General features: G+C 52.1%; 1 protein-coding gene across 3 annotated transcripts in view; it reads right to left on the minus strand.

Moving 5' to 3' along the window:
* CCDC85C (coiled-coil domain containing 85C) overlaps nucleotides 1-7,719 on the minus strand; it is a 114,264-nt gene extending 106,545 nt beyond the window's left edge. For 2 of the 3 annotated variants that reach the window (XM_074908629.1, XM_074908633.1), the window contains exon 1: nucleotides 6,604-7,717. In XM_074908629.1, the coding sequence (XP_074764730.1) occupies nucleotides 6,604-7,318 (715 nt within the window). In that variant the 5' untranslated portion in view covers nucleotides 7,319-7,717. Of the gene's footprint in view, nucleotides 1-6,603 lie in introns of all 3 variants that reach the window. The other variant, XM_074908630.1, reaches the window with a different exon arrangement.
* Nucleotides 7,720-10,470: the final 2,751 nt, after the last annotated feature.

The raw sequence follows: 10,470 nt of genomic DNA on the forward strand, positions 1-10,470 counted from the left end.
AGCGCTGCCTGTGAATTTTTGCCCGCTCCGCTTGCGGAAGAACCTCTGCACATAACTATTTATGGCAGCCAAGTGTTTCATGAATTGCAGCAAGTTAACCACAAGGGGATGATGACATTTGGCGACAGGGCAGGATGAATTCTGGCTGGCAGACAAAAAGTCAGGTTAAAAATACAAAATGCAGAAGCAAACCCAGCCAGTCGTGGCTAATTTGCAGGAAAACTGGACATGCAGGCCCCAAACTTGCCCTCTTCCATGAGAACAACGCTGTGCGTTTTGCAATGGGATGCATTAAGGCCCGATTGTGAGCATGGAAAGGACTTCAGCCTTCCTGGGGCCAGGCATTTTAAGTGTATGGGCTTATACATTTTTTGATTTACCCACTCCACACCTTTGGATGTATAACAGACATTTTTGCCAGTTTAAGCACCTCACCTCCACTTTCCTACCAGTGAGATCAGCCATTGCCCATCCTTGTGCTCCCAGAGCATCCCCAATGGCAGTCCCAATACAAAAGGATGCAGCAGAACCTGGCATGGATATGTCTGCGTGAGATGCAAGCAAGGTCACAGCCATGCTGGGGCAGATAACAAGCCCAGTGCCTCCCAGGGTGGGCCTCCAGTATCACCCAGGTTGCATGGATGTGGTCAGCCTTGTCCCCACAAAAACGTTAACCCTCGAGCTTTCAGATGCAACACTTCCGTTAGTGTTCATTCATGTCCCTCATCTCCACACATACACCGAGTTTAACACCTGCCAAGGCTGCATTTTGGGTTCCCATGTCTGCCACTTAATTAGATCACTATTTAATTCAATCCTCAGCTTTATTTGATGAAATGCCTCCAGAGGACCAAATCATTTACATGTAACCAACACAGTTTATTCCCCTTATTTTGATTGCTTTTGACAAGTGTAAGTGGGTAATTCCATCAAAGGCCCATAGAAAATTGCCTTTTAATCAATACAAATTTTTTTCCTTCAACAGGACAGCTGAGAGTAAGATATCTCTATAGAAAACTGAAAGAGGAAAGCAAATTTCGGTGTACTACTATGGAGAATATATTTCCAGATATGATCCAATTTTAGTACCTAGTTTAAGTGTCTTGAGCCTTGTTTTCAGGGACACCAGCTACCTGGATGTTCGGGAGCCTAGCAGGCTGGCACACAGGCAGTGCCCCAGCAAGAAGGCAGGAGCAGGCAACAACAAAGGTGCCTCAAGTGGAGCACTCCACTGAAGCCCCTTGGACAACTGGCCAATGACTACTGGCTACAAGAAACTGAAGCTGCACTGTTAGTGCCTGAGACTTCAGCATTGATAAGTCTATTAGCAGAACTCATTGAACTTACAGAAGAGATGCAAAGAGGCGCTTCTACAGAGGTCGTACATCTAGTGCTCCAGCCCAGGACAGACTTCCTGGCTGAATCACAAGGAACCTGTATGTAGCAACCTACAGCACCAAAAATATCAACAGGTGAAATACCACATATCAAAAAGAGAAAAATTAAACTAATGTTCAGAGGATGATCTTGATATAAGAAAGATATTAATTGATCCAGTAGCCAAACTTTGCTTAAGCATGGCAGGGTCCACTGAGCCCCGAGTTCTCCGTTGCAGAGAACAGGGCTTTCTCTGAGCCAGGCTGCTGTGCCCAGGCGGTGTGGGGACTACGAGGGGTGACATGTGACTGCTACTGAGAAAGGTGATTTCCTCTCTTTCACCAGTGCCAGCACAGCTACACTGGACGAGTGGACAGTGGTCACCACAACACCTCAAATAGGTCTGATCTCACCTGACTTTAGATGGCTGCATATGAACTAGCCATCCAGGCTGCCTTCCCATCAGCAGAGAGAAAGAGCGTGATTAGCTTACAACTCCCTCTAAAGCAGACATAGTAGACATAAATCATGACACCAACTGCCTTTCTCCACAGGGCCAATAAAGGAAACCCAAAGGGATGCAGATGTTAAAGTCTACACTGGAGATAAATTAAATGGGATGAACCTTACCCTTTGCTTCTGCCTCTGCATCTTCCCACCTCAAAGGCCTTATTAATATGTCATAGTAAATAATATGTATATTGATTATAAATATGCTAATAAAAACAAAGGACTTTGGCCTAAAGAGTGTGTGAAGAAGAGGAGAAATAAGTACAGGGTAGCTGCATGTCTGATCAATACCAATCCACAGGGAACAGTCATTTCTCTTTGCCACCATTTTAACTGTAATATATCCTACCCTCTGGGTAAATATGTGGACATTTACAAGTGGGAATCAATAGAAGCAGAGATCTTCCCACCCCCTCACCCGGAGAGACCATTCTTCTTCCCTTGGAGCAGACAATAGCAAGAGGCCATACATTAACATCTCTGCTACTACAGGCTATCTGGCATATCCACAGCTTTCTTCTGGGCCTCTCTGATTTCTTTTTAAGCATCGATGCTTTTAATAATTAACAAAAAACCAAAACAACTGTTCACACTGATAAAGAAATGCATTAACATTTTACCTAACTGGAATAAAGCAGATGCCCATTTTGGGAACCCAGAGCAAACAGCTTCAGTGGAAGGTGAAGTTCTAGAAACAACATTCAGTTGACAGAAGGAAAAAAAAAATTAAAGCCCAAAAGCTCTGCCTGCATGCACAGGATTTTGTCCCAGGCACATCACCAGCTAGTGAGTTTGTATGCCTCCAGGCTTGCAGATGGATAAACAGTTGTCCCAGTCAGATCTAGATAAGGCTAAAAGCAGTAGAAGCTGTTGCACTGGCCTCAGGGAGCTTCGAGTCACTCCTCCCAATGTTCCCACATACCTCACAGTCCAGGGACATATCCTGTGGTACCTGAAGGTTTTCTCCTTCCCCCAGATCATGTCAATATTACCCAAAGTGGCTGTCTTTTTTTTTTTTAATTAATTTTTTTCCAGAAACTTTATTCTGGGGCTGCCTAAAGCTGGATGGGCAGCAAGAGTACATATGCACACAGAGACTTCTGCCGTGCATGCAAAGGAAAGCCAAAGCACTCACACACAACACAGCAACTGTGCCTCGATTTCTGTCCTGTATCTGTGGGCAGATTTGTGGGATCTGAGGCATACCACCCACACGGATAAAACTGGCCAGTTCCCATCATGCAGCTTGGAGATGCCCCTGTCCCGCAGCCTAGGTCCCAGCTCGCACATGGAGAAAGGAAACACCATTTACTTTCAGAATGAGCAGACTTCCTCTTGGCTCTCAGCAGACTATCCAGAGCTGAGCTAGATTACATGTGTGATCTAACATTAGTTGTTTTCACGCTATCAGTTATACTTATTACCTTATCAGCCATGAGCAGATAATTAATCATCAGGTTCCAAGTATTAGCTTCCAAAAAACTAGTTTATAAAAGTAAACAGACATGTGAAGGGAAGGTGGATCGCAGGTTGCTTTGTTTTTTTGTTTTTTAAACTCGTACCATTTATAGTGAATTCACGTTCATCATCTCACATTGGGGTGGGTCACTGGCGCCAATAAATCAAGCCCTGGTTTATCAAGTCACTTTCAAAGGATTGATGAAGAGAAAATGAGAACTATGTAATCCATCTTTGCTCACTAAGATTTCATTAAAAAGCTACCTCCCTCGGAGGACTTAACAGCCACCATACTCACTCCTTTAGAAAAGCACTAAACAAGTGAAGCAGTCCTGCTTAATACCTAGAAAAGCGAAGCACCACACAAAGCCACACTGATACCACTAGTAGGGTCAGCACATTGCAGGACGTTCCAGCTTTTCCATATGCAAAAGTGTTCCAGCAAACAGCTCACCATGCCTTGCCTCCACCAGTTGTCCAAGGCTTCTGCTGTGTCCTCACCACAGATGCTAAATTCTGCCCTGTATCCATTTGAGGTCCCCTGCCACCCCCTGTAAGGGAAGTATACAAGGGCTGTTCGCTGTCGTAGTAGTTCAACCAGTTGGGCAGCTTCTGTTTTATCCACCGGCCAGTTATCCAGTGTTTTAAAGACATGAGACAACAGCAAACCAGACTGAAGTTGGCAACCTAAAAATGAAAGGCCACACTTTCTCCTCTTCCTCCCTTCCATTTTACCCCAGGGGGGAAAAAACATCAGGAAAAAGGAGTATAAAAAGGCTGAGATCTAAGCTGCACGCACGGAAGGCAGGTATCGGGTATTTCTTCTCCGGCACCAGGAGACATGGAAGGCTGCTCCGTGACAGCCCCACTACCCGCTCGACTCTTGGGTTTGTTTTTCACGTTCACCTGCCGGGATCTTCCACATTGCCACAGGCTTAACAGAACTGCCGCTCGGTCCCAAGCAAGTCCCCTCCCAGACTTCATGCTGTCAGTCAGAAAAGGGGCCTGATAAGCTTTCATTTGCATATGTATTGAGAGGCATTTCCAAAGGCACAGTCTGGGAAATGGCCTTGCTGAATACCGATGCTATCTGAGAATGACAACTATTCAAGTCATTCTACAGCTTCACTACCTAAGCGGAGAGATCAGACTTGTTTGCCTCTTTACAAGGATTATTAGCTTTAAAAGTGTTGATCACATCTGTCCCACCCTCGGAAAGGAAGGTTCGCAGCTTCAGTTCTTCCCACAGATCATCTTCCACAGACACTCCAAAACCAGAAGTCACTAAAACCTGAGGTCACATCTGAAAGGCTTGAGTCCATACTCCTCCTTTCTATAGAGGAGCAGGGGAAAGGGTGCAGAGGCACACATGGAAACACATACATGTGCGGATGCTCTACCACCCCCCTACACTTCCCCTACATAGGGTGGGACATGAGACTCAACACTGAGTCCCCTCCGAATGATGCTGCTGGGCACCGTCCCACACACAGCGTTTGAGGATGGCAATGAGGACTGAGCTCTGCCAACAGCAATATTCCTCTTCATGCAGACAGGAATGACTTGAATCCCACGCAAAGAATTCCACAGTACCTCACACCGGGTTTAAGGGACAGCTCTGACGCCACCCTCGTGTCCCATACGCTCAAGAGCCCTGGGTTAACAGGAATTAATTTAACTGGCTTTGTCCTAGTCAGCTATCGATAACTAAAAGGGATGTGGTCTAAGGTTCACAAACCAGAACTGCAACGCTCTTCTGTCCCAAAACAGTAACGGCACATTCAGTATCTGCCCAGGGCTCTCCAGGCCTCTGTGCAGAGTAATCAATGCTTTAATGAAAATAAAGTCAAGTCACATCAGGAGCAGAAGCCATCTGCAGATTTAAAAAACAGATACTCTCACGGGGGGGGGGGGGGAATGGATGTGGAGAGAGAAAGAGAGAGAACAACAAACATGTGAAGGTGCTGGCTGTACATCTGGTGACTAGATCACCCTTTAAACCAGCAATCCCTGCATACTGGGTGAGATAGCCAGAACACCTCCAGCTGTGAGTGGAGACACACAGCTGGAGGACCCCACATGGCAAATTCATGAACTTGAGATCTGGGTTGATCAGTGCTGCATGCTCTCATATCTCTTGGGGCATAAAAACTTGTCAGAATTCACCAGAAAAAGGACCAACACTCTGGTACCCACACGACCACCAAAAGCTCTGGGAGCTGAAGGCACGGTTATCTGGTAAACAAAACCACTGCTGACACCAGTTGGAGCCAAGCTCTTGGGCTCCAGCCCCACCTCTGTGCTTGGAAGACGGGAAGGGGTACCCCAACCAGAAAATAGTCTTTGGTTGGAAAAGAGGATTAAAGAGCATTAAAAGGAGTCTTACATACAACAATTAATTAGATTGGTGCCTGCTTTGATTGCTATTGAACCCTCTTGGCCAAACTACTCCTTCTAGAAGTCAAGCATTTGGTCTTCTTGGTTTCAAAAGACAAAAAAAATCTCCATTTTAAAGACATTCCAATATTTTAATGCCTGATCACTATTAGACAACAGGAGAAACTTTGCTTGAATACCGACTGTCAGAGGAGGCTTGGCACGATTTCACAGTGGAGCTTGTTTCTAACTTTAATGACTAGGCTGAACAAAATTGTGAGTACAGCGTCCCTTCGAGAGCAATCTCTTCTCTACAAACAAACCTCCTGTTTCTGAAGCGGAACGGGGGAATCGGGACAAGCTGAGTTGCACCTCTCCAAAACTGCCAGCCTGCCCGAGAGCCCATGGAGCTTACAGGCAATGCTCTGTGGGGCAGACCTGCACTTTCATCACATGCTTCCAAAATCTCATCCAGGCTCTTTATCAGTCTTATCAAACTAGCAAACAAACAAGCCAAACGTAAACCAAAATATTTAAAGGGGGAGAGAGCGGAGGAAGAGAGAGAGAAATCAGTGTTTACTTAACCCTGAAAACTCGGGCTCGTTTTTGTCAAAAACACCCCAAACCAATCAACACAAACCACCAACCCTCCAGAAAAAAAAGGCTCCAAGCCGCAGCCCCAGACATCGACAACACAATCAAGGAGCACTCCCACCACCACCACCCCCCGCGCACAGGTGCCCCTCCCCGGCCCTGCTCGCCCAAAGAGGGGCCCAAGGATGGGCAGGGGTGAGGACGGCAAGGCCTCCCCTCTCCTGGCACCCCAAAACCACAGCCCCGGGGTCCGGGCCCGCCGCTGCGGGGCGGGGGGGATGGGCTCACCGTTGAGGCCGTTGGGGATGCTCCGGTGGTGGAGGGGCGCGGACAGGTCATCCATAGACCTCCGCATGGCCCCGGCCTTGCTGTCGCCGGCCTTGTGGTGGTGGAGGTGGTGGTGGTGGTGGTGGTCGGGGCTGCCCGCGCTGCCCGTGCTGGAGGTGCTGCTGCCGTCCCCCACGTCCCGGGTGGCCGAGCCGCCGTTGAGGTTGGTCAGGCTGGCCTGGCTGTCGATGGAGCTCCGCGAGCCGGCCCCGCTCCGCTCCTCGTCCAGCATGAGCACCATCTCCTTCAGCTCCACGTTCTCCCGCAGGAGGGTCTCCTGCCTCGCCTCCAGGTCCTTCAGCTTCTGCTGGTACATGCCCACCTCCTTCCACATCACGCTGGCCGTGTGCCTCCCGAAGCGCTGCCATTCCCTCGACAGCTTCTTGCCTTTCTGCCGGTCGTCGTCCAAGAAGCAGCAGAGCTCCCTCAGCTCCTGGTTGTCGTCCTGCAACTTCTGGTTCACCTCCTTCAGCCCGCGGATCTCGTGCAGGTGGAGCTGCAGCCGCCGGTTCACGTCCTTCATCAAGTTGCCGTGTTCCACCATTAAGTTCATCTTTTCATTCTCCACTTTCCTCAGTCTTTTCACCAGCTCTTCCTTGCTCCACCTCAGCATCTCCTCTTCCGAAATTTTGCTCAGGTCTTCTTTAGACCCTTCCAGGGAATTTTTTGCCATCATCTGTGCCTAGGCAGCGTGGGCTCTCACACGGTAACAAATGGTTCGGGTTATTCTTCGGATTATTTTGTTCGCTTGATTTCCTGGGACTAAAATTCACTGCAGCATCTCGGGGAAGAAATATTATAGTTCTCCGCAGAGCGCTGGACAAGGCAGAAGAGCAACGCCGGACTGCAAGATCTGCTCCCCCACAGACCCCATCATCATAATAATAATAAAAAAAAAAAAAACCAACCCGGGGCGGGGGAAGGGAAAAAAAAAAAAAAAAGGCACCCCCCCGCCCAGGGGGCTGGGGGCGGCAGGGAGCCGGGAGCCGGGCGCTGTCCCCCTCCCGGAGAAGCCTCCGCTGGGGATCGGCCAACTTACCCCGGGGCGAAACAACTACGCGGCTGCCGCCCCCCCACCCCGTTCCCGTCCACTTGTCCTCCCGCCCCCCCCGCCGCCCGCCGCTCCCCTCCGCGGGAGGCCGGGCCCCGCGCACCCGCCGCCGCTGCCCCGCTCCGCCGCAGCTCGCCCGCAGCCCCGCGGCGACGTGGGGCCGAGCCCGGCGCGGTGGCGGCCGATGCCGGTGAGGCGCTGCCGAGGAGCGGTGGGGGAGCCGGCGCCTTCCCGGAACGGCTCAGCCCTCGGGAGGGAGAGGGAGGGAGGGACGGAGGGGGCGGGCGGCAGCGCCGGGGCTGGTCCCACCTCCTGCCGGGCGGGGAGGCGCGGCCCTGCCCCAGCCGAGCCGAGCGGCGGGGAAGCAGGGCCGGCTGCTGGCGGAGGGGCGCCGGGCCGGGCCGCGCCGCGCCTGAGCGCCGCCCTCCCCCGCCGGCCGCCCCGCCGAGCGCTGGCCGGGCCCCGGTGCGCCGCGCCGCGCCCTGCCGCCAGCTCGGGTTACCGGGGCCGCGGCCGCCGCAGCCAATGCGGGGCCGCCTGGCGCCTTCAAACGGCAGGTACAAAGGGACGAGCCGCTCCCGCCGCGCCCTGCCCTGCCCTGCCCGCCGCAGCCCCCCCACCCCGCGTCCTCCACCCCTCCTTTTTGCTCTTCTTTTTGTTGTTTTTTCCTTTTTTTAAAAAAGAAAAACTACCGGAGGGAGCACCAGCCCGGGGAAGGGCGGGGTTGGGCAGGCAGGAAAACGCTCCCGCGGGGCGGCCCGGGGAAGCGGCGCCGGAGCGGCCCCGGCCCCGCTCTCGCCCGGTGCGGGAAGGGACCTGGGGCCGCGGGCGGGCGGCTCGGGCCGGGAGCGGAGCGGGATCTCCCGGGGCATCTCCGCTGCAGCCCCCTCCTGCCACGGGCCTTGTCATCGGGGCCCGGCCCCGCTCCGCTCTGCCCGGCTGCCCGCCCTCCCCCTGGGGCGGCCGCCTTTGTCCCCGGGTCCCTCCCGCTCGGCCGGAGCCTGCGGGTTGAAGGAGCCGGCTCCAGCATCCCTGCCGCCTCCCTGCTCCGGGGCCGGAGTGTTCCTTCAGACCTCGGAGGTGCGGGGAGAAACTGCCCTGAAGACGCAGATATTGCTTATTCCTTGGTAAAAATCTGCCTGAGTCCTGGAGGTCTTTACCGGGTGTGCCAGCATCACTTCTGCACATGTCGGACAGAACCCAGTAAAGGATACAGAAAGTTCATAAAGTGGATTTCCTAGCCAACATGTAGGCAGATTTCCCATATCCTTGCATCATATCCCCTGACTTTTAGTCCAATGCACTTCTCCTCGGGCTATGTTATCTCTGTAGGCTGCTTTTGGCCAGTATCACCTTGTAAAAATGAAAGATGCACCAGTGTTGCCAGCTATGTCCTGCATGAGTACCCTTAAAAACCCCCAGGGAATCACCAGCTATGTGTTCCTCAGAAACCTCAGCAAATTATTTGACTCCAGGGTTAACCCAGTGCAACTTTAGGTTTCTGACAACACTGGAAAGCTGATCAAGACACCCTCTAACTATAAATATTAAATCCGATGCCAGAGCGTGGGGTGCAGAGCAGATGGCCTGTGCATGGAGGAAACCTCAGAACAGAGAGAGATGGAGGATTGCAACTTCTGCCTTTTGGTGTTATCTTCCTAAATCTCAGTCAGTAAAGCTGCAGTTTCTTAGATGTTTTTCTGCACGACTCTGTGTGTGGACAGACCCTTCGCAAACAAGACAGCTGCCTGTTCCCTGCTGGAGGAGAACAGCAGGACTTCCCTGCTCAGGGAGTTCATCCCCTCCATGGGCACTGTTGGCCCTTCTCTTCTCCCAGAGTAGCTTTTATCTCTATTATCAAAAGTGTAAGAGGAGCTTAGGGCAGAGCATGGACACTAGTTCACTTCATGTGGGATTTGAAGGTGATGGATCCCTGGTAACACGCCATACAGACATGAAGATGTGGAGGACAGTTCTCTTCTAGCACATACCAAGGTAGTTCCCCAGAGAGGAGGGAATCATGTTGTGCAAGCCAGCGGCAAGGCCCCTTTGCTCCCTTCAGGGGTGATCGCTCCAAGCAGGTAAAGTAGGGGCCACCTCAGACCAGCTGTGCTCTGACCTGGGTGCCCACCTTGGTGGCAGCTCTCCAGAAGGTGCAGTCCCGACGGTGGCTGGTCAGCCCCTCCTGAGGTTGCCACCTCAGCAGCAGAGTCAGCCCTCAGGACACGGAAACAAGCAGGTGTCTGTGCTGAGAGGTCACTGCTCCTGGGGTCTGGGACCCCTCTGACAAGTCCCAGACAGGCCATGGCCAGCGTGGTGTGGGATCAGGCTGTGCCCCATCCTCTGCTTCTCACCACCCTGAGCTGGACCACCAGAAGGTACCACCCTGTGTAACAGGGCGCTGCATCGTGTCTTGAAGTCACCCAGGCATTTTCTAAGCCAAGCCTTTTATTTACAAGGCTTTAATCACATCCTTCCCCACAGGAACCGGAAAGTGCTTCTCCCAGACCCTCCCAAGTACTGATCTGACTAGCAGATTCCCAGTCGGTGGCTGGGGGAAGGGGGAGCAGAGCAGGGGGACCCTGCAGAGCAATTGTTTATCGCTGGCTGAAGTCAGCAGGGGAGGAGAAGCTTCCAGGGCTGCACCACAGACACAGGTGCAGCTATGCCATGGCAGTGCCTGGCCTGAGCAGCACACTGCTGGTCCTGCCTGATGTTTACTTCATCTTTTTCCCAAGAAAAGCTGTTTTTTCTAGATGAAACCTTGCAGAGTTTGA

This window comes from Athene noctua, chromosome 6, assembly GCF_965140245.1.
Source record: "Athene noctua chromosome 6, bAthNoc1.hap1.1, whole genome shotgun sequence".
NCBI classification, from domain to species: Eukaryota; Metazoa; Chordata; class Aves; order Strigiformes; family Strigidae; genus Athene; species Athene noctua.